General features: G+C 42.6%; 1 protein-coding gene across 4 annotated transcripts in view; it reads left to right on the top strand.

Moving 5' to 3' along the window:
- Nucleotides 1-24,432, top strand: part of ITGA7 (integrin subunit alpha 7) — a 206,745-nt gene that overhangs the window by 91,884 nt on the left and 90,429 nt on the right. For all 4 annotated transcript variants that reach the window (XM_077483363.1, XM_077483361.1, XM_077483360.1 and 1 more), the window contains exon 3: nucleotides 7,241-7,320. In XM_077483363.1, the coding sequence (XP_077339489.1) occupies nucleotides 7,241-7,320 (80 nt within the window). The remainder of the gene's footprint in view (nucleotides 1-7,240; nucleotides 7,321-24,432) is intronic.

The following is a 24,432-nucleotide window of genomic DNA, read 5'->3' as shown; positions in this document are numbered from 1 at the left end:
TGTTTTGCGCAAAAAGTTGTAAAGTTATAGCATCTGCAAACTATGGGATTCTCCCAAACAAGCAATGCAGTGTTCTGAAGAGTGCTCAATCTGGTGCAGCTGTGCATGGTAGCCAATCAGCTTCTAACTTCAGCTTGTTTAATTAAGCTTTGACAGTAAAACCTGGAAGCTGATTGGTTTCTATGCAGAGCTGCACCAGAGTTTGCACTCTCCAGTTTTAGTAAATCAACCTCATTGTGTCAGTAAGGCCAATGACGTGAACAGTATACAATCCCTGACCGGGAGTTCAGAAAAGTAGGAAATTAGGAATACACGATTTTTAAAAATAAACATTTTTTTTTGGAGGAAATGCTGCTAAATAAGCATGCAATAATCTATAATGATGTGGAGCTAAAGGAAATAATGTTTTATAAAAAAAAAATAGTACTTTAACTCTGCAAAACTGTAATTAGTACTTAAAATTTAATAAAACCAGCACTGTTGATGTCTGGATGCTCAGGGGTTCGCTGTTATAGAGTTGCAGCAAAATTATCTTTCATAATTTAAGAGTAGCTCCTTGCATTTTTTGAGGCAACTCTGGCATTGTCTACCAATTTTATATCAGTACACCAACTTTTCCTAAATTTTCTGTCTTTTTTTTTTCTACTTACTATGTCTATCTGTTTTATAGTTATACTTTTAATTTTGACATTTTCATTTTTTCGGAGAAGTTACTGTAATTCTGATCCTAAAGTAATCCTAATCCTAAATATTTGGGGGTTAGTTGGGGTTGAGTAGATCCTGTTTCTTCTTTGGAGGGGGCTCATTCTGGGTTCTCATAGCGCCTGCTCGTGAACTTTCCAATAATGGGAAGGAGAAGTTGATTAATAGCACTGGCTAACAACAAGCAGATACTATTTGTCATGGATCTGTTATTGTTGCCTAGCAGGAGATCCTGATTACATTTTTCCACTACATACGAGTTGTCAAGGTAATGACACTCTTTTGCCTTTGATAATGATTGGCCGCATTAATGTAATTATGGGGGAGAAACAGAGCAGACTAGCACCATTGGTATGCTATTTATGCACACAGAATCAGTTTGAAGCCCCATTGAAGTAACAGAATTAGATATGCAATCAGAAACACGTTATACTACAGCCCTCATTTACCTGGTAAAGCAGTAACACAGGATGTCTAAACATGACTGTGCAGCTCAATAAACACCACAGTTAGATCCAGTGCACTCCATAGTATAGCTGGTTAGATAGGTGCCCTCCTCTTCTCTGCCATACAAATCTGAGTGGGGACGAGTATGACTGTCACTCAGCTCTGTTGACACGGTGCTCTGCAAGGTGAGGACTGAAAGCAGCATTTTTCTTGAGAGAGAAAGCATTTTAAGTAATTTCCCAGCACAACTCAGTCACAAACCATAACATTGGAGAAAATTTACACTGGGGAGAGTGTCCCAATGGCGTTGGTGGCAAGCTGGAGGTTGAGATCTTATGGGCCAACAGTCAGCACATCCTGTCTTTAGCACAGGACACCTGAATAGATGATAGGGAGAAGTTTTTGTATACAAGGCAGCAGGCATGTACTGGCCATCGGGACTACCGGAAGTTTCCCGGTGGGCCGATGGCTCAGTGGGCCACTCTGATGTAAGGGGGCTGGTGATGGGACACTCTGATGTAAGGGGGCTGCTGATGGGACACTCTGATGTAAGGGGACTGCCGATGGGCAACTCTGATGTAAGGGAGCTGGTGATAGGACACTCTGGTGTAAGGGGGCTGCCAATGGGACACTCTGATGTAAGGAGGCTGCCGATGGGACACTCTGGTGTAAGGGGGCTGGTGATGGGACACTCTGATGTAAGGGGGCTGGTGATGGGACACTCTGATGTAAGGGGGCTGCCAATGGGACACTCTGATGTAAGGGGGCTGCCAATGGGACACTCTGATGTAAGGGGGCTGCCGATGGGACACTCTGATGTAAGGGGGCTGCCGATGGGACACTCTGATGTAAGGGGGTGCTGATGGGACACGCCGATTTAAGGGGGCTGGTAATGGGACACTCTGATGTAAGGGGGTGCTGATGGGACACTCTGATGTAAGGGGGTGCTGATGGGACACTCAAAATGTAAGTGGGCCGGTCTGGATGAAGTCCAGGGCCAAATTTCTGTCCCAGTCCATCCCTGCAAGGCAGCAACTAGTAGCTGCTGTTGGCCTGGTAACACTTATGGATTTCTTTGATCTTTCTGGAAAATAGGTACATTAATACTGTTTTGGGATATGGGGAAGCTGCTGTGGAAAAAAGAAAGATGTACTAAGCCTTTAAAGTTTAACTAAAGTCAAAACCTATTTTTCATTGTGGTTAGGGTGAGGGAGATTTTATAACCCGTTTTTTTGCTATCTGTGTCCTATTGAACACCTCCATTATATACTCATCATACCAGCGCTCCCTTGAAGATCTTGCCTCTGCTACAACTGGGACTGAAATTCAAGATGTTACTTTGTGTTGTAGGCTAATACCTTGTACACACGGTCGGACAGACTGACAACAAAATCCGTCAGATTTTTTCGACTGATTTTTTACTAAACTGGTGTTGCATATACATGGTCGGACAAAGTTGTTGGAAAATCTGATAGTTCGGAACGTAATGACATTCGTTTGTTACCACTGGACTACGTTGAGGCTAGTAACCAATAGCTTTGGTCTCGTAATTTGATCTGAGCATGCATGGTACTTTGTCCGATCGGAATTCTCTGCAAATGATCAGAAAAAGTCAGACCAGATTTTGTTTTCGGAAAATTTGAGATCCTGTACAGGGCATAAGAGGAGCTGGGATATCACCCCCTAATCATTTGACAGTGATATAGCCTACCGACTGGATGCTAGACCCATGCACTTGGGAAGAGGTCACATGCTCCCCTATACTCAGAAGCACAGGGTATTTCCTCCTGTGGCAAAGGCGTTTCTTTATTTGTTGCTATATACGGAGATGAGCCGGGGCGGGCACCCAGGTGAAGCTACCATTAGGCTTTTGCCTCACCTGTAGCGGCAGGTTGCCTTTATCCATACAATCACACAGTGTTGTGACCGGGAAAAAACACTAGTCTGTATTAGACTGTCTTTAGGTTTAGATTATTAGTGAATAAACAGAACCTGTGCCCCCTTATATCAGATGTCTCTTTCAGAGTCCTCCTTTACATAAGGAGTCGTCATCAGAATCCCTCTTTACACCATGAGTCCTCCTTTAAATCAGGTTCCCATCAGAGTACCCCCCTTACATCAAGGTCCCTATCAGGGTGCCACCTTACATCAGGGTCTCCATCAAAATGTCCCCTTACATCAGGTGTATTCATCAGAGTGCCCCCTTACATCAGGATCCCCATCAGAGTGCCCCTTACATCTGGTACCCCCAACAGAATGACCCCTTACATCAGGTGTACACATCAGAGTGCCTCCTTACATCAGGTATCCCCATCAAAGTGCCCCCTTACAACAGCAATCCCCATCAGAGTGCCCCCTTACATCAGGTATCCCCATCAAAGTGCCCCCTTACATCAGGATCCCCATCAGAGTGCCCCTTACATCTGGTACCCCCAACAGAATGACCCCTTACATCAGGTGTACACATCAGAGTGCCTCCTTACATCAGGTATCCCCATCAAAGTGCCCCCTTACAACAGCAATCCCCATCAGAGTGCCCCCTTACATCAGGTATCCCCATCAAAGTGCCCCCTTACATCAGGTGTACCCATCAGAGTGCCCCCTTACATCAGGTATCCCCATCAGAGTGCCCCCTTATAACAGCAATCCCCATCAGAGTGCCCCCTTACATCAGGTATCCCCATCCGAGTGCTCCCTTACATCAGATGTCCCCATCAGTATGCACAGCCCACCCCAGCACCCCTCTAGATCTAGCCCTGTTACGGGGGGTGAGGGATCTTTACTAACACACTGAATGGGCTAGGTGACAGTTTCTCTTAATGCAGTTGTATAAGTACCATGATTCTGCGTTTTGTTGTTTCCACTGCATGAAAGCCCTACAACAATTTCAGAATCAGCTGTAATTTGTAACATAAAAGTTTTGTGAGAAGGTAACACAATATAAGCATCCTGACAGTTGGGCTGTGATATGCAGCGTACACACAATCGGACTATTCGACGGACTTGGTCCGGCGGACAATCCGACGGACTTTGTAGCTGAGGTCCGCCAAACTAACGGACTTGGCCACACACGATCACTCCAAAAGTCAGACGGATTCGAACATGATGATGTAGAATAAGGAATTTCATAGCCAGTAGCCAATAGCTGCCTTAGCTTCAATTTTAGTCCGTCGGACTAGAACACAGACGAACGGATTTTTCGACCGGACTCGAGTCTATCAGAAAGATTTGAAGCAAGTTTTATTTCTAGGTCCGCCGGACTTTTGGGAAGAAAAAGTCTGCTGGAGCCCACACACGATCGAATTGTCTGACGGATTCCAGTCCGCCGGACCAAGTCCATCGAAAAGTATGTCAGTCTCTGGCTTCAATATGTCACTAACCAGGAGCAAGCATGGAGTAACTGAAATCACTGGGAAGTCAGAGTTCCTCATTTGCATACTTATAACATACAGTGATTTTTGGAAAGCTTCTGTACAGTACTTTTGTTTGCACCATGTTATTCGTTTGGCTGGTTCAGCAGTGACTGGACAACCTTTCTAAATCATGAGCTCGACAACAGTGGGTGCAGCTGTGACAATGCAGTGCAATGGTGTGTGGGATCCTCCCCGATTGTGTGGATGGAGGAATCTGTTTTTTTAGTTCAGCCCACTGGCTAAAAAAAAGCCCAGCAAAAAAGAGATAAGGGCACACAACATTATGAGTCCAAAGCAGATTTACCATATTGAAAAAATGAACGGCACCTATGCCTTAGAACTCTCTCACATGTTGTGGTCTGCTGTACCCACAAACAAGCCTTAGAAATACAGCAGAGTAATAACATGTTCTTACAAGGTATATGAACAATAGATCTTTTTTCTCTTATCCAGAAGCTGCCAAATCATGTTGCTACCTGAATAAATCAATTTGCAGCCAGACTGGAGAAGCCCATGGGGCTAGCTGCTCTTTGTCTAAAGCCTTACAGGCATTTAATAGATGTCTTCCTACACATGGCTATGGGGTCTTATCTACAGTGAAAATACAGGCCTCAAAGGTCCCATCTGTCTGGCTGCATAATTATCTGTTCAGGAATCAATAGTCTTTGGCAAATAATTTGAATATAATGAATGTATGAATAGTTCAGGCAAACTGACTTAATTAAAGCAGAATTAAGCCAGGTACACACTACAGTTTTTTTTCACCAAAAAAAATAACCTGACAGCTCCAGTCTGAGCCCCTGTACAAACCATGCAAGGTTAGTCCAGCGATCTCCCCCACTGAGCTGATGTGTTCTGACAGGGGGACAACCCCCCCAGAATTCTCCGATCAGCGCTCTCTGCCATTGGCTGAGAGCACTGATCGGGAGTCATCACCTGCTGGTTTTCCAGCATGCACATCCGAAAGAAGCTGGCAGAACGTCTCCTGACATTCTGCCCCTGTGTATGGGGCTTTAAACCAGAAAAAACAAAACACTAACAGATAGGACTTTATGACAGAAGATATGCTATTGGTCTCTTTTGTCCTAAATCCTTCTCCCTGCCAGTTGATGAAAATGGAGTTGCACATGCGCAGAATACATTTACGGCATGTCTCTGTGCTGTGGCAATGTGACTCCCATGTGCATGTGTGAGAGTGACGTCATTGTTGCCCAGCCAACCTAATAGCCAAAGAGCTAGAACCTGGAAAGAAGAATGGGAAGTGGCAGTGCCTGTGACTAATAGGAGCGCAGACAGCGTGCCGGGAACTGCGGCAGCGCATATGTGAACCCGAACTCAAGGTTCTTGCATTTGATGATCTTTTACAACTCTGGTTCTTTTGAAAAATTTTATATGGCCCTCTGGACCCCTGCAGACATCTAACAGTTGTCTGCGTCTTGTTTCTTATTTAACTCAATGAAGGAAGAATATTCTTTAAAAGGGTTTATTGTTGTTTAATGGTTTGGCTTATTTCTATCATGCTATATTACTTTTTTTTTTTGCGTTGTCCATGCATTTTCCTCTGTACTTGTTTTGTTTTTCCTCTGATTCCTCTAATGGATCTTGCTATGAGAAATATGAAATATGGGAGTAAGCAGAGGGCTGTTAAGAGCATAAACAAGCAACAATTAATGTGGAAAGGGGCTGTGATCTCTAGAAGTCTCATATAAAGTGTCTCCTGAAGCATGTCTCCATTCTCCAACAACTCCTAAGGCGTGTTCATAGTCTCTGACCGTCTCCTGTTGCATGTCTACAGTGTCGGACCATTTCTTGTAGTATACTTGTAGCCTTTTTACCACCCTCCTGTTGATGTCTGCGGTCTCTGACAGCTTTCTGTAGCATTACTTTCACTGAATATGATGTGCGGCCTCTGATGTTAGGGGCCATACTTGATTCCCCCTATATCAAGTTGGTTGACCGCTAGTGGTCTACAGGCTACCCCGTGTTATACATTAGTAAACCTGTGCTGACACTTCTAGGTCAGCCACTTTTAGAGGTCATTCCTGGGCTGATTGATGCTATCTCTTTGTGATAAGGCTGTTGTAAGGGGTGTTTGGACAAGATATAAATATACATGATCAGCAAGTGTGTGAAATAACATGTCTTCTGATCTCTGGGTCTGTTTTCGTATAACCACTTATAATGCCAGTGCCAGTCTTTTGCTTTTATAGAAAGTAAACATACCTTGCCTGTCTACTCTTAGCTCAAGTAACCTACCCTTCCCAACTTACCTAAATCTCACAGAGTTGACCTGCTGTTCTGTCTTTTTACTGTGGTGTGAATCTTCTTCTCATTGCCGGTTCCTATGCCCTGGGTCCTCATAGACTATATGATGGTCTCCCAAGTGTCCTCAGTCTACTTACTTCTACCAACCTGTGGCAAGCAAAACAAATTCATCTGTCACTGTCGGTACAAAGAAATCTGATTGGCTGATTGGTTCCTGGCACATTTGAACAAGCGTTAGTGGTTAAATTTTTTTGTAAAACAGTGTAAGTCGCAATGTACTGTCATTTATGAGATGCAGGTCAGTAAGAGGTTTGCAAATATTTTAATAGGATAACCCTGTCTGTCTCTAAGAAAAGAAATGGCTAGATATCATCTCCGTTCCACTTTTGATTAAATATTTGTTTCTCTGTCAGTTGATAGGAATCGGGAGAGTAAAGAAAATCAATGGCTTGGTGGCACAGTGAAAAGTCAAGGTCCAGGGGGAAAGATTGTGGTAAGTTGAATTGTTTTCCTACATTTTGTAAGTAACTTTTGACATAGGATTGAAGGATAACCAAACCCATGAAAAATGCAATGTATTGCAGCTTACAATCCTTTTTTTTTTAAACCTGAAACATATCAGAAAATACAGAAAATATCTGTTAAAGCATTAAAGTATATTTTCCTTTCTAACTACCCTGTTTCCCCTAAAATAAGACCTAGTGTGATTGTCGGTGATAGCTGCAATAAAAGCCCTACCCCCCAAATAAGCCCTAGTTAAAGTCCTTGTAGGTCTTCTTTTCAGGGTAGGGCTTATTTTTGAGGAAACAGAGTAGGGCTTATTTGGGTGGTAGGGCTTATATTGCAGCCAACACCGACAATCACGCTAGGTCTTATTTTAGGGGAAACAGGGTATTTTCAATAAACTACCAATTGTCCTTTTCTCCATTTCATGGAGATGAAGAAATAAGGACATGTTTATAGGCCATAACAGGAGAGTGACAACAATGGCTTCTAGGGTGACAACAATGACTCCCTCCATAGATACAGTGGAGGAGTATTGTGGCCACCCAAGGAACAGGCAGTGTGTTATGTGCAGGATTACCAGGTGAAAAAGTAAAGGAAGCTTAAAAATGAAAATTTTAAAAATGAACGTTCTTTACTGTAAGATCGGTAAGGATGTGGAATTCTCTTCCACAGACAGTGGTCTCAGTGGGGGGCATCATTAATTAAAAAAAAACTATTAGATGAGCACCTGAACGACCACAAGATACAGGGATATACAATGTAATACTGACATATAATCACACACGTAGGTTGGACTTGATGGACTTGCGTCTTTTTTCAACCTCACCTACTATGTAACTATGTAACTATATGAATGCAGCCACAACACCAAGGACTAGTAAGGTGCAATATACCGTATTGCATTTTTGGTTTTGATGCATTCTTACTGGCAACAAACTGTCCATTATAAAGGATATCCAAAGTCATAGCTACACCTTTTTATATTTAAGATTTCATGAGACAGCCAAGCCAATCACTACAGTTCATAGTTAAAAAATATAATCATTATATAGAAAAATATCTTTCCTACTCTTGCTCCACTTGTCTGCTTGTGGCCGACACCTCCCTCTCACTTTTGCTCTACAGGAGTCGGCCGCAACATTTTTGGTTTACCACCTTCCGCAGCATCACTTGGGATGTAAATGGCATATCTCATCATGCACCGCTGCCTGTGTTGAGAAAACAGAACAGAGTGTGACATTTGTCACTGGCAGTGTTGGCACATATCATTATATTTCATGTAGAGAAGAATGCTTTACACCAGGGGTGTCCAAACATTCTTTAAAGAGGGCCAGATTTGATGAAGTGAACATGTGTGAGGGCCGACCATTTTGCCTGACATTCTTTAAACCATGAAAATTGGGTCAAGTGGATTCATCCGAGCACTAATACACTGCCCCACAAGAATTATCTTGCCTTTGTGGTTGTGTGTAGTGAAGAGATGTGTCGGGCGTGTTATTTGGATATACCATATTTATCAGCTTATAACACGCAAAAAGGAAGTTTCAGGAAAATTTTACATTTTAAATAAATAACTGTGAAGCAAAATAAAGGTCAGTGCCCATGAATGCAGCCTAATCAGTGCCCATCTGCAACCTCACAAGTGCCATGAATGCAGCACCCCCATTGCATGAATGCAGCACCCCAATTGCCATGAATGCAGCAGACCCATTTCCATGAATGCAGCACCCCCATTGCCATGAATGAAGCACCCCCATTGCCATGAATGCAGCACACCCATTGCCATGAATGCAGCACACCCATTGCCATGAATGCAGCACACCCATTGCCATGAATGCAGCACCCCCATTGCCATGAATGCAGCACACCCATTGCCATGAATGCAGCATCTTCATTGTCATTAATACAGACTCACAATTGTCATGAATGCAGACTCACCATTGCCATCAGTGCACCCTGATCCATGCCTATCTGCAGCCTTGAAGGGGACAGGGAGGGGGCAGACGAGTGCCAACAGACATACAGGAGAAACTCCTGTTTTCGCGGTGGCCTCTTTAATAGAAAGACCCGCCTCCTTTGATGGACAGAACAGTTATCCAATGGCAGAGCAGGAAACGGGACTTCCTTTTACAGAGGCTGCCGTGATAAACAGGAAATTCTCCTGTGTGTACGGAATTCTTCCCGCCCCCTCCCTGTCCCCTCCAAAGCACCCAGCAAATATATATTTTGTGGCCCCCGACACTCAGTATTCATTGAGGGCCACAAAAGATATACATGTCAAAACTACCTGATGGGCCGTCCGAAAACCGGAACGATCGATTGGCTCACAGGCCGGACTTTGGACATGCCCGCTTTACAGGGTGGCTATGGTGGTAGAATATTTAAACAAGTTGGTAAGACATAGACACTGCGGGTTATTTACAAAAGGCAAATCTATTTTGCACTGCAAGTGCACTGAAAGTGCATTTAGAAGTGCAATCGCTTTAAATCTGAGGGGAAGATCTGAAATGAGAGGAAGCTCAGCTGATTTTATCATGCAATCACGTGCAAGCTAAAATGCTGTTTTTTATTTTCCTTGCATGTCACCACATGATCTCCACACTTCCAAGTATACTTTCAGTGCACTTGTAGTGCAAAGTGGATTTGCCTTTAGTAAATAACCCCCACCGTGTTACAGGAAGCAGCTTTCTATAAATATTGCTTTCAGGATTATCAGATACTTTATGCAATAAATCAAAAACTGAATACATTAACACCATAACAGCTCCAGGTATTTATGCTACACTATATATTGCGGTTTTAGCTTTTGACCAGAGATACATTTATAATACTTTGGAAGAACACACTTTCCAGGTTTTATAATCTTCAGTTTCTGATGCATTCAGATTTGTTCTGCATCATAATAAATCATTATAAATCATAATCCTACGCCTTCTCCTAAATGTGTAACACCATCCATCATCTGTATTATGTATACGTTTTAGTGCTTTTTGATGTTTGTAGTGGTGCAGGGTAAAATCCGCTTATAGCAATTTATACTTGAGTGTCAGCCAAGCTGTTGGCTGTAGCAGTTTGTATTGTTCAGAGTGATTAATGTAAAAATCTTGTGTAAAAGAAATCCCTGATGCTGCACAGATTCAGAAATATATTTATTGCTGTATATTAAGAACTTCTAAATGCACAATGCTAGATTGTTTTCTGATGCACTTAAATTGTGCTTTTTGCATCTTGACAAGCTACAGGTACTTTGTCCAACCATAAAGAAAGATGGCGTTCTTTGTCTAAGGTTGGCATGGGTGTATGTTTATTTCATAGAACTCTTGGTTCCAAAGAGGGATAAATACCAGGCATAGGACAGAAGTGGGATCTTGGCTCACCTGCATCTAAAGCTTCTATTACCATTGGGAAATGTGATAAGGAGGACAGGGAGGGGTGCAAAATACAGACTTTGCAATGCACCTGTGCCCTGACTCTTGACAGTGAAGTGTTTGCATTTTTTACGATACGGCACTGCGCTATTTTAACTGACAATTGTGCACTCGTGCAGTGCTGTAGCCAAATATAATTGTGGTCCTTTTTTTCCCACAAATAGAGCTTTCCTTTGGAGGTATTTGCTCACCTCTGTGGTTTCAATTGTTTTGCGTTATAAAAAAAAAGGCACTGCAGAGTGGAGAAATCCCAGTTTCTGGGACCCATGGATACACTCCTATGGGATGACACATACGTATACAGTTTGGGATGTCCTGGTGTCACTTATTGACTAGGAGCTTTATTTAAAGCTCTGATCAGCTATCTCCATCTGATATTGTACATCGTTTTACCAAGCCGCTAGAACCTACTTTTTACACCCAATAGGCAGATACTAAACCTGAAACCTATTGAGTTTTATGACCCCACCGTTTCCTGGTTGGCGCCCATCCACAAAACCGCCTGCACAGGTGCCTCGCCTGTTTTTGGAATAATTTTGCATGTAAAAAACAAATTGTGACTATACTTACTCCTATACTATACCCCTCACAAAGGTGTTTTAACCAGAAACGCATTGGTACCGGGGGTTACTATATACCGAAGAGTATTATTTTGGTGTCATACTGTTCATGTAAGTTGTTGTTTTTTGTTTGTTCTTTTGTATGTAATTATTGTACAAACATTGATGTTTTTTAATCATCGATCGTCTTTATGTTCAAATAGTTTTATGTATATTCAATAAATTTGATTCTTTTGCAATAGGGATGAGCCCGGTGTGTTCGCCTGTTCGCTGAATAGCGAACAATTTGGGGTGTTCGTAGCAAATTCGCAAGCCACGGAACACCCTTTAAAAGTCTATGGGAGAAATCAAAAGTGCTAATTTTAAAGGCTTATATGCATGGTATTGTCATAAAAAGTGTTGGGGACCTGGGTCCTGCCCCAAGGGACATGTATCAATGCAAAAAAAAGTTTTAAAAAGGCAGCAGTTATTTTAATAATGCTTAAAGTGAAAGAATAAAAGTGAAATATTCCTTTAAATTTTGTACCTAAGGGGTGTCTATAGGTGACCCTTCATGTCTGGTAAGGATTTTAAGGGGAACCCGCACCAAAATGTAAAAAAAAAATGGAGTGGGAGTCCCCCCAAAAATCCATACCAGACCCCTGTCCGAACACACAACCTGTCAGGCCGCAGGAAAAGAGGGGGGGGGGCGAGAGAGCTCCCCCCTACTGAACCGTACCAGGCCCCATGCCCTCAACATGGGGAAGGTGCTTTGGGGTAGCCCCTCAAAGCACCTTGTCTCCATGTTGATGGGGGCAAGGGCCTCATCCCCACAACCCTTGGTTGTGGGGGTCTGCGGGCGGGCGGCTTATCGGAATCTGTAAGCCCCGTTTAACAAGGGGACCCCCGATCCTGGCCCTCCCCCATTTGAAATAGTAACGGGTACATTGTACCCATACTATTTCACAAAAAAAGTGTCAAAATGTAAAAAAAAAACAAGACACACCTTGGGACAAGTCCTTTATTAAAAAATAAAAAAATAAAAATGTCTCACAAAAGTCCATTCATCTTCTTCTATGGCTCCATCGACGGACCGAAAAATAAAATAAAAAATATCCGCCTCCATGGGAGGCATCCGCCGTATGACACTTCAGCGTCAATAACAATTATTTTATAAGTGAAGGCGGGCCACATGTGACGTACCCGAGAGACCCCGCCCCCTCTGACACACGGGGACTTCCCAATGGCTTCCCGTGGCGTCAGAGGGGATGGGACCACTGTGTGGCCCCGCCCTCAGTTATAAATGAACTGTCATCGGCCTTGAAGCGTCATACGGCGGGTGCCTCCCATGGAGGTGGATCTTTTTTATTTTATTTTTCGGTCCGATAGTGGAGCCATAGAAGAAGATGAATGGACTTCCGGGGGCTTTTTTTTTTTTTTTAAATAAAGGACTTGTCCCAAGGTGTGCCTTGTTTTTTTTAAACATTTTGACACTTTTTTGTGAAATGGTATGGAAACAATGTACCCGTTACCATTTTAAACAAGGGGGGCAGGATCTGGGGGTCCCCTTGTTAAAGGGGGCTTCCAGATTCTGATAAGCTCCCCACCCGCAGACCCTCATAACCACCGGGCACGGGTTGTGGGGATGACACCCTTGTACCCATCAACATGGGGACAAGGTGCTTTGGGGGGCTACATTGCAGGATACAGGGAAAGTTACTTACCTTGTCCCCTGGATCCTGCGATGTCTCCCCGCTGTGTGTGCGAGCTGTCTCCTCGCTCGATTCACACAGTGCTGAGTTCCGCCGGCTCCATTCCCTGCAAGCGTTGCGACGCACGAGGACGGAGAATGGCACCAAATTCAAAAAAGTAAAAACACAGTGCATATACAGTACACTGTAATCTTACAGATTATTATTATTATAAATACTGTTTTTTCTGCTTGGAATTTGGAGATTGTCCATAGCAACCAAAAAGTGTCCCTTTATGTCAAAAGTGGCTAGCTAGCTAGAAAACAGTGATAATAAATTAGAATCACTTGCAGAATTGAGCGATAATGATTTGTGGGGAAATTCATCATCGAACACTAAATCTAATGACAGCGACAATTCTGCAGCTGAGCAAATTTCAGTGTTTTTAATTTGATTACATTATTGAATATTTTTTATTATTATTTTTTATAATTATTTATAGTTATTTATTATATTATAATTTATGATTCATTTTTCAAACTTTATCATACCTGGGATGTCTACTAGACTCTGGTATGGACATATTTAAGTGAGTTATTTCTAAGAATTACAGGCCTACAATATAAAACGCCAAATTTCCATGCAAAATAATTGTACCGTTTTCAGCACCAAAAATCTGAAATAATCATACCGCCAGGGAGGTTAATGAAGGTACAACATTTAGCAACATATTGCTACACTTAGAGGCGCGTCTCTTCTCTTTCATACTCTATAGTTCCTGCTAGATTTTGCTTCTAATCCCTTTGTGGATGGACATTTTATGGTTACGCAACCTATTACATTGCTATAATCTTTTTATATGGACTATAAACTGAAGGACGAATAATAAATGGTTGCGGGACAAATCATTTGAGTTTCCATTATTTCTTATGGGGAAATTTGCTTTGATGTGCAAGTTCTTTGGATTACAAACATGTTTCTGGAACGAATTATGCTCGTAATCCATGGTTTTACTGTATTACATTTTCACTTTTGGTTTTAGATGCCCTTTATTCTGGGTACATATAGTTATTCTGGGTAAATATGGTTATTCTGGGTAAATATGGTTTTAGAGAGCTTGTATCTTATTACACCTTCTCTTAACAGACTGATGCACATGTTTTCTATATCCTGTGGTGAGGATTTATAGTGTAAGTAAAAATGATACTCTTCCCCAAGACATTTGCCTTGGTCGTTTACATGCACGCCTTTCATCTATCAAATCCCGGGCACATCTGTGTGCTTTTCTCATATTTACTATATCGGATAGTCTTCAATAAATGTCTCCGAGCTGCTACTCCACCTGCATAAAAGTCATTTGTGTAAGATTGAGTCAGTGCAGGCGCCCATAAGTGTATGAGTCAGAGTCCCCGTTAATGCTGAAATTCCAGGCCAGTTGTACATTCCAGAAGGGAGACTCCAGCTGCCAGTTACAAGCATAGTTTTATGGGAGTGGATGGTACTGCTGTCTAATCAGTACTAACCATACTTCACAAACTGAAATGGTCTGCACAGGATCTACATTTCAGATGAGTCTGGTGCGTGGTAGTCTGGAATAAGAATGTGATTTATCTCCTCGTTGCACAAGCAGCGGATCATAGCTGCTGGTACTGTTTTCTGCCAGCTGAAGGTCTCTACCAGCGCCAAGTCAGGCATCTGAAATCGGTCGTATAGATGATGAATAATGTATTAGAATGATGTCAAATACCTGGAATACATTCTCGTGCTTTGTTAGTATAACATCCATCGGTGGTAGGGGAAAGAATTGTGTGGGGCGTGATTTAGTTTATTAAATGTATGCATATCACTTACATCCTCGCCGTCTCCATGGGAACCACATATAAATAAAGTGTACAGTGTATAGAGCGAGGGGTGAGATGGAAAGTGTTGGGGCCCTGGTTGCTGTGGAGATGTTATGACCTTTTTATTGTCAGCTCAGCACGATACTGTTGGATGCTGTTAGAATTTCTATATTCTCCTAATGTGGTGGTGCATGGTGATATCAGGCTGTCTGCTTGGTGACCTGGAAAGCTGCATTCATTTACATCCCAGGGTGTGTGCCTTTATTTTTTTGTGATGGTGTTCAAAACGTGTAAAAGTACTGAAAAGAGTTAAGAATGCACTATTCGTTTATTTGGCCTCATGCACTCTAAGAATAAAAAATGCTGTTTATACAGGTATTTGGTGATTTTTTTTTCAGAAGCAACACTATGTTAGCCTCTGTCTCCATGCACATTTAGGTGTTTACAGGCATATTTGTAGAGGAGAATTTACAAGCTGAAAAAAAAACCCCATCATAAGTGCGTTTTTGAGAGGAACTTTTGTGCAGAAAAGAAACCGTGACAGACGTAAACGTGGCGTTTAGACACATCAAGTGCTTTTAAAGTGGTTGTAAACTCAGAAAAAAAAATTAGAAAACCTGCAAGACATAGGCATAATGAGCTAATATGCATCGCATACTAGCTCATTATGAAATACTTACCTTAGATCGAAGCTAGAATACCTTACCTTAGATCAAAGCTGTTGCAGCAGTCCCCGCACTCCGCTGTGACCAGCAACATGTCTCCCGGAGTTATTTCCGGGTTTGCGGTATCCGGCGCTGTGATTGGCCGGAGCCGCGATGACGTCACTCCTGCGCATGCGAGTGGGCGCCACCGGTCACAGAGCAGCTACTAAAGAAATGGCATGAGCGGGCCGTTCCTTAAGTGCGCATGTGCTGATGACGTCGGCACATGTGAATATACTGTGCAAGTTTAGGAGAAATTCACGGTACCTATGGGTAAGCCTTATTATAGGCTTAACTGTCGTGAAAAGTGGTGTAACAGGGTTTACAACCACTTTAACGATACAAGTGTTTGGGGAAAATGCTTATTATTATTATTAACGATTTATATAGCGCCAACAGTTTACGCAGCGCTTTACAAGGTATAGGGGGGAATATAGAGGGGCTTATAAATGCAAACGCTTGTAAACACGCCTAAACGTGTGTACAATATGCTTAATAACCACAGTTGTATGCTGCTTTTTTCAGCCAGCAGGTCTAGAATTTTTATGCTGCCTAGTGTATATGGACCCCTAAATGAGTTATTATATACTTGCATGGAACCTTATTTGCTGGATATTCTGTTTTGATTTAGATTTTTTTTGGCTACTTTTATTTTTTACATTTACAATTTACTGTGACTTTCTTAACCCCCCTAGCGGTAATCCCGAGTCTGGCTCGGGGTAGGAATTTACTGATAGAAGCGGTAACCCCGAGCCAGACTCGGGATGGCTTTGCTCGATGCAGGGGAGGACACAGGGAGAGTTACTCACCTTGTCCCCTGGATCCAGCGATGCCCTCCGCGCTGTGTGATCGAGCTGTCCTCCGCTCGATTCACAGTGCCGAATGCCGCCGAGCTCCGTTCCCTGCGGCGTTACGGCGCACGGGAGCGGAGAACGGCGGCAAATTCAAAAAAGTTAAAACACACAAAACACACGCAGCACTGTAATCTTACAGATTACAGTGCTGTATTAAAAAATACACACCCCCTTTGTCCCTAGTGCTCTGTGCAGTGCCCTGCATGCACTTTTATATTATAAATACTGTTTTTTACTGCCTGGAATTTGGAGATTGTCCATAGCAACCAAAAAGTGTCAATTTTTCAGTGTTTTTGAGTTTGATTACATTATTGAATAATTTTTATTATTCTTTATTATATTATAAACTTTATCATACCCGGGATGTCTGCTAGACTCTGGTTTGAACAGATTTAAGAGCATTATTCCTAAGAATTACAGGACTACAAAATAAAAGCCAGATTTCCGTGCAAAATAATTGTACCGTTTTTAGCACCTAATTCCAGACTGAATCATACCGCCAGGGAGGTTAATCATTTAGAGCAGTATTTTCAAAATGTCTATTGTAGTAAGATGAGTATTCTCAGGGGCGGACTGACCATTGGGCCACTCGGGCACTGCCCGAGGGCCCAGTGCCACTAGGGGGCCCCATCAGGGTTGCCAGCCTCAGTAAAACCAGGGAAAGTATGTAAAAATTTGTGTTTTTTTTACATCTGTGTCTGAAGTGTCCCTTACCAACATCCTTTTGGTCTAAAAATCCCGAGATCATAGCTGCCGCACCTCTCCAGTACCTTCTCAGCCAATATAAACATGTCTGTGTATACTGTGTGATTGTATTCTGTGTGTATGTGTGTGTTTGTGTATACTGTGTGGCCCCATAATGTCTGATTGCCCGGGGGCCCCATGAGTTGTCAGTCCGTCCCTGAGTATGGCAGGTTCTGCAGTTGTGTTTTCATATTGTCATTTGTCATTGTGGAACCACCGGATAAATAACAAACACAAGACCATATTAATTATTTGAATACATTTATCAGCATATACAGTTAGGCTCCTTTCAGTTCAGTTTAGAATAATTCTGTTTCTTCATTTATCCAATAAAGCTGAACTGAGGCAGATAAATTAATGCAGATGTGTAATCAATAAAGCCTACGTTTTTTTTGTTTTTTTTTCTGTCGGCACAAGAGACAGCACTTACAATTAATGACTAAATGTTAAATTAACAATAAATGTTAATACTGCCCCTTGTGCTAATTAAAAAAAAAAAAAGTCTAGGCTTTAGCAGTTCTACAATTGTTTTTAACAAAATTAAAAGCCAGCAGGTAAAAATTCTGTACCTGCTGACTTTTAATAAAGAAATACTCACCTGCCCAATCATCCATTCCTGTCCTTACCTGGGGTGGTTCTTTACATGTCTTTGTGCCCTGGGCACTGTGCCCCGTGAATGGTTCAGCAGTCTCTTGGGACCTGTCCCAGGATGCTGTGGGCGGTGAGGAGGTGGGGGGGGGGGGGACGGGACCGGTGGGATCACCTAAGAGGTTCTAGAGGAAGTGGGAGCAGGTACCTGCTGGAAATAGTAACCTGCCCCCCCCCCCCCATAAAAAAAAAGGAAAAACCTTTGCTTCAATTGGCCCTTGACTACATTGGCCCTGGTATGTGCATGTATGCATACCCCATAGGGACCTCCGATTGTAAAGGATGACGACCATGCATGAGGTCACAAGAAATGCAAAGAGGATTTCCCCATCAGAATTCTAACACATCAGGGATAAGTTTACACAAATAAACAGTGGGAATCACAGTATTTCATTGGTGAAAGGTGTATCTACCCAAATATTCTATACTTTGTGAAATTTAGCAGGGCAACCGTGCGAGAAATAAGTGGCTTTATACAACAGTATAGAGATGTTTACAAAGGATTTCCAAAAGTTAAGGGACAGTGCTTTAGACAACTTCTAATTTAATAAAAATTACAATTACTGCGCTTATCAGAAAAAAAGAGCAAGTGAATAGATGAAACATAAATATGTTTGTTTTTTTAGAAAACAAAGCTGCAACTTCCTGTGAAATACGCACAAAATAAAATTAAAATTACTGCGCTTATCAGACAAGAAAAACAAGTGAATAAGTGAATGGATGAAACATAAATAAATTTGTTTTTTAGAAAGCAAAGCTGCAACTTCCTGTGAGATACGCACAAAATAAACAACTTTCTATATTAAGTTGCGCTGTGCTCTCATGTGAGTGAATACGAGCAATAAACCTTAATAATGCAAAATTATATATATAAAGTGACTCTGTACATAAATAAAAATGTATTGATTCATTTATTAGATCATGTTTTAAGGTGATTTTCAAATGTCCTCGGTTTTAAGATGATTTTCAAGCATGAAATTAACACACGATACACCCAAGAGTTGTGGTCAAAGGGGTGTTCCGGACGTTTTTTTTGTTTTGTTGTTTTTTTAAAAGTCAGCAGCTACAAACACTGCACCTGCTAACTTTTAATAAGGACACTTACCTGTCCAGCGAGCCCACAATGTCAGCCACCCCGAGGCCGATTCGTCCATCGGATCGGCGGCTGGCGCCGCCATCCTAACTAAGGGAAACAGGCAGTGGAGCCTTGCGGCTTCACTGCCCATTTCCTACTGCGCATAAGTGAGCCACGCGGCTCTTTGTGAATGGCCCCGTTGTTTCCTGGGACACACACATGTCCCAGAAGAGAACGGGGCTGCTTGCCGAGGAGGAGGAATTGAAGACTAGGAAGAGGCAGATTAGGAATAGTGCCTAGCAACAGGGGTTTCTGGTGAGTAAAACTTTTTTTTTTTTAAGAATGTTAATTTAGTTTTTTTTTAGGGTGGCCCTCCACCTCTGCACACACTGCCATTTACCGACTCCAAATGATCTCCTATTACAGGAGATCACACTTGCTTGTGACTTAATACCCAGCTCAGGCCTTTTGAGAGATGGAACAGTGATCCCAGCGTCTTCACAGAATGTAATCTTTCAGGGGCACGTGTTGCCCATTGATCCCCAAAAAGACATAAAAGCTTCCATGGTGTAAAATCCTAGGTTACTTTATAAGAAAGTATTGCAGTTACAGTTAAAACAATAATAGATTGCAGTATAAATGAGCCAGCCGGCTCTCGATAGCTGCCCGTTACTCTGGGACCTCCATGAACGCGGTGACGTCAGCACGTCGCTCCTCCCTATGCGTTTTGTCACACCTGATACCGTCCTGGGGCCTGTTGAATGTCACTTTGTGTCCCACGATGGATGTATTCAGAGCTCACTCACCGTTAGTCTTATTCACACAAGAAAGGAATACAACCCTCAAAATGCCAACCCACCTCACCACAACACTTTACACGTGGTTGCAGGGCTGTTGTGGAATTCATTAGGCACTGGTGGTAGTACCACCTGCCGAATGGGACATACCATTTAATTTTTGCTGAAGATAAAAAGCAAAACATTTCAGCCGCAGTTTGCGCACAGCCATGAGTGACTATATTTCTGTGGTTACATGTTCTTACTGCTGTCTGCATTCATTTACCTGACCTTGGGGGAAATAAATAATCAGAACTGGAAAAGAGGGTACATTTACCCAATGGGAAAATAAAAATAAAAACCTACCAGGGTTTTGGGTGGACTGACATGTTGGCAAATAGCTACCAGGGACCATCACATATAAGCAATTCCCTTAAGCATCTCCATCCATCACATGAGACTATGCAGTAATCAAACACTAAAGTCAGTCTTCTTTAGTGAAGCCAGCGACATGTTATTACTAAGAATTCCAGAACTAAAGTAAAAATTAATAAATGTAAACATTTGTCCCTTCTGCACGCCTGAAATAAGAGGAAAGTAGCGATCATTTAGGACTGTATACACATTTGGCATTTTATTCTGGTATTATATTATTTATAGAAGAGAAGCCAAACTAGTCTGAGATTTAAAGCACATATTTCCATTCTCGTCAGTCAAAGAGTTTTTCTCCATCTGAAGTCATATTCAGGGCCGAGAAGGGTTATTTTTAGATGGACCTAGTGTAATACATAGTTTACAAGTACTGTCAGGTTTCAGCCCCCTTTTAACTAAGTTTATATGACCTGGATGAACAACCTCCTGAGTTAACGGCTGATAATCTCGTTACTGGAGCTCCTGCCCAATATTTTGTAATTACGCTTGATTTAATAGATTGTTATGTTTTGTGTGTCTGTTGTGACAGCTTCTCAATATGGTTTGGAAAAATAAATCATTATGGTTACTAGAAAGTCATAAAGTAGATTAAATGTTGCAGCGTTTATTGGAAAGCTGAATATAGCAAAGTCCCAGCCGTCTAATCCACCAGCTTCTTCTGTCTGGCTGGGAACAGTTTTGTCTACTGCGGAGCATTCCATCCAACTGGGAATCTTTGTTATTCTAATTGTGTCCATAGACAACTGGAAATTATCATTATACAATATCATTTTTGTAGACAACGGTGGTAATTTACAGAATTTAATGGCAGGTTTCGATAAATTGTGCCTGATAATAACTGTAGTTTGGGTCACATAAAGGACACATGATCTTCTACCATTAAAGCCCAACCATGGGAAATCTGAAATTTCTCTTTGAGCCCACACTGCAAGGGTTAAATTGATCTAGGGGTGAAGAAAGGAATTTACTTTCTCAATGCTCCACTCCCTAGACAGATGGCACCCCCTCACCCCCGCGATGGTGGACTGTCTCTGGTCGTCATCACGTTCAATGCAGAATTACCTGTATTGGTGTGGGTGAAATCAGGACCTTAGACCGCTGAAGCCATGGGGACCGGTCTAGAAGCGCAAAGGATGTATGATCGGGTAAGTAAATCTTCTTTCCTATGCCCCATAAACCTAAACAAGCCGTTAACAAATGCAGGCACAGCCCCACTCAAAGGAGCAACTTTAGAAATATGCTTTGGTACACATTTCTTATATTGACACAGATTTTTTTTTTTTTTTAATAAAGTAAATGCAATATACCGTATATACTCGAGTATAGGCCGACCCGAATATAAGCCGAGGCCCCCAATTTACCCCCAAAAAAACTGGCAAACTTATTGACTCGTGTATAAGCCGAGGGTGAGACATGCCTGTCCATCCCTGTGTGTGTGTCCGTCCATCCCTGTGTGTCCGTCCATCCCTGTGTGTCCGTCCATCCCTGTGTGTCCGTCCATCCATCCCTGTGTGTGTGTGTGTCCATCCATCCATCCATCCCTGTGTGTGTGTGTGTCCATCCATCCATCCATCCCTGTGTGTGTGTGTGTGTGTGTCCATCCATCCATCCATCCCTGTGTGTGTGTGTGTCCATCCATCCATCCATCCCTGTGTGTGTGTGTCTCCATCCATCCATCCATCCCTGTGTGTGTGTGTCTCCATCCATCCATCCCTGTGTGTGTGTGTCTCCATCCATCCATCCCTGTGTGTGTGTGTATCCATCCATCCCTGTGTGTGTGTCTCCATCCATCCATCCCTGTGTGTGTGTGTCCATGTGTGTGTGTGTGTGTGTGTGTGTGTGTGTGTGTGTCCAGCCTACCTGTGTCCCGAGCCTCCGTCCCGTGCCTTGCCTCCTTGCCTCCGTCCCGTGCCGTGCCTTGCCTCCTTGCCTCCGTCCCGTGCCGTGCCTTGCCTCCTTGCCTCCGTCCCGTGTCGTGCCTTGCCTCCGTCCCGTCCCGTGCCGTGCCTTGCCTTGCCTCCGTCCCGTGCCTTGCCAGGATCGCCGCTCTTCGTCGGCGCCTCGGCGGCCATTCTAAAATTCAAAAGCCGCGCCTCCGCCTTCGCCTGTGATAGGCGGAACACTGAATTTCCCAGCAGCCTGTGTTCCGCCTATCACGGACATCGTCTCATCCTCGTCCGTAGTACGAGGATGAGCGGATGTCCGTGATAGGCGGAACACTGACTGCTGGGAAATTCAGTGTTCCGCCTATCACAGGCGGAGGCGGAGGCGCGGCTTTTGAATTTTAGAATGTCCGCTGTCTGTCTGCTCGACACGCTGATCGAGCAGGCAGACAGCGATGACTCGAGTATAAGCCGAGGGGGGCACTTTCAGCCTCAAAAAAGAGGCTGAAAATCTCGGCTTATACTCGAGTATATACGGTAATATTATAAGTAAAATATATCTTCTATTTCTCACTTCCCTTGTTTTATTTTTCAAATGCATGCTTTTTTCTGCTGTTCTCAGACTGTTCGTTCTAGGGTGGCTTTATTTGTTCCCCATGCCCCCCAATATATGTGAATGTGGCCTCCTCCCCAATATGGATCACATATCTATGTGTAGATACATTCAGCTGTATAGAAATTTGCATGCACTGAGTGGAGCATGTGGGCAGCACAGTCGCCAAGTGGTAAGCATTTCTGCCTAGCAGCACTAAGGTGATCTGTTTGAATCCCAACCATGGCACTACCTGCTTGGAGTTTGCATGTTGTCTCTGTACCTGCATGGGTTTCCTCCCACACTCCAAAATATGCTGGTAGGTGAACTGGATCCTGTCTAAACTGTCCCTAGTATGTATGAATGTGAGTTAGAGACCTTAAGCCGCCTACACACTATCAGATATTCTGCTGATTTTTGTCTTCAGATTTACTAAAACCATGTAGTGCAAGGGCCTGCCTGATTGCATACAAATTGAAACTCCTAAGGTTTGACCTCATATTATTTGGTTTTGGTAAATCTGAAGACAAAAATCTGCAGAAAATCTGATAGTGTGTATGGGGCTTTATATTGTGAGCACCTTGAGAGTAGGGACTGATTTGAATGTATAATATATTTGTAAAGCACTGTGTAAATTGACAGCGCTGTATAAGTACCTGAAATAAAAAATAAAATAAAAAATAATGGCACTGCATGCTTTACAGTACACTAACGGTGGTGACCTTCCAATTAATTTGTATTTTGTCCATCCAGTCCTGGGATGTACATTAGCAGCCCTTCTCACAGAGCAGCCATCCTGATGACCTGACTTTTTTGCAGCTGAAATAAAGTAATGCAGCCTGGTCACCTCCCTGCCCCCAGCGTTTGACCGCACAAGTGAAAGCAAGATATCTGATTGGCTCCAAGTATTTTCTTTTCCAGTCTAAGGGGGTTATTTACGAAAGGCAAATCCACTTTGCACTGAAAGTGCACTTGGAAGTGCAGTTGCTGTACATCTAAGGGGTAGATCTGAAATGAAGGGAAGCTCTGCTGATTTTATCATCCAGTCTTGCATGTCCCCCTCGGATCTACAGCGACTGCACTTCCAAGTGCACTTTTAGTACAATTTCAAGTGGACTTTGCACTTGTAGTTTGTACTTGTAGTGCAAAGTAAATTCGCCTTTTCGTAAATAACCTCATAAGTGTTGTTGTACAGTCAAAATGAAACTCGTGTATTTAAATTAGTTACATTAAAAATATTGATTCTTATAATAAATTGCAGTTATTGGTCTTTTATTAATATCTGTTAGGAGTTTAGCTTTTGGAATTCTTGCACAGTTTGCATTTTCAAAGATACAGATGTCTTTTCTCATGGTCTGACAGTTATCAATAAGGAGAATGCGTCCTCCATTCACATGCATGGTAAATAAAGGTTGTCATGTACACATAGTGCAGCACAATACTTCAAATAGATGCTCGCTTCCTTCCTTGCACCTATCAAAGAACAATGCAAACATGACTTGGTGTTTTCATGTATGATAACCTCTATTCATATGTTAGATTGGAAGTATGTAGCTTATGCCTGTATCTATCCTAATTGGAAAATTCACCAGATATATTTAGTCTATAAGTTAGAAAAGGTTGTAACCATGGAAAATATGTGTCTTGTGTCTACTGGTCTTCCTTTTGATACCACTGGCTTGCTTCCAAGGAAACTGCTTTTGGCTGGTTCAAGGAAGATCTTAACCTTCCATTACAAGGATCAGTGGTTAATAAATGACTCCAAGGTTAAAAAGCATTGAGATTTAGCATCCTTCATCTGGGGATGCCAGCTTTCTGTAGCTCTGGATTGAGTGGGAATATGTTAAGATTTCTTTGCTATCTATGTCCCTGCTGAGAAGATTCACCCTAT

Source organism: Lithobates pipiens, unplaced genomic scaffold (assembly GCF_037356315.1).
Source record: "Lithobates pipiens isolate NorthernLeopardFrog02 unplaced genomic scaffold, aLitPip1_a1.2 Scaffold_16, whole genome shotgun sequence".
NCBI lineage: Eukaryota > Metazoa > Chordata > Amphibia > Anura > Ranidae > Lithobates > Lithobates pipiens.
Note: the sequence above shows the minus strand (reverse complement) of the source record. Positions and strands in the feature narration are given on the sequence as shown.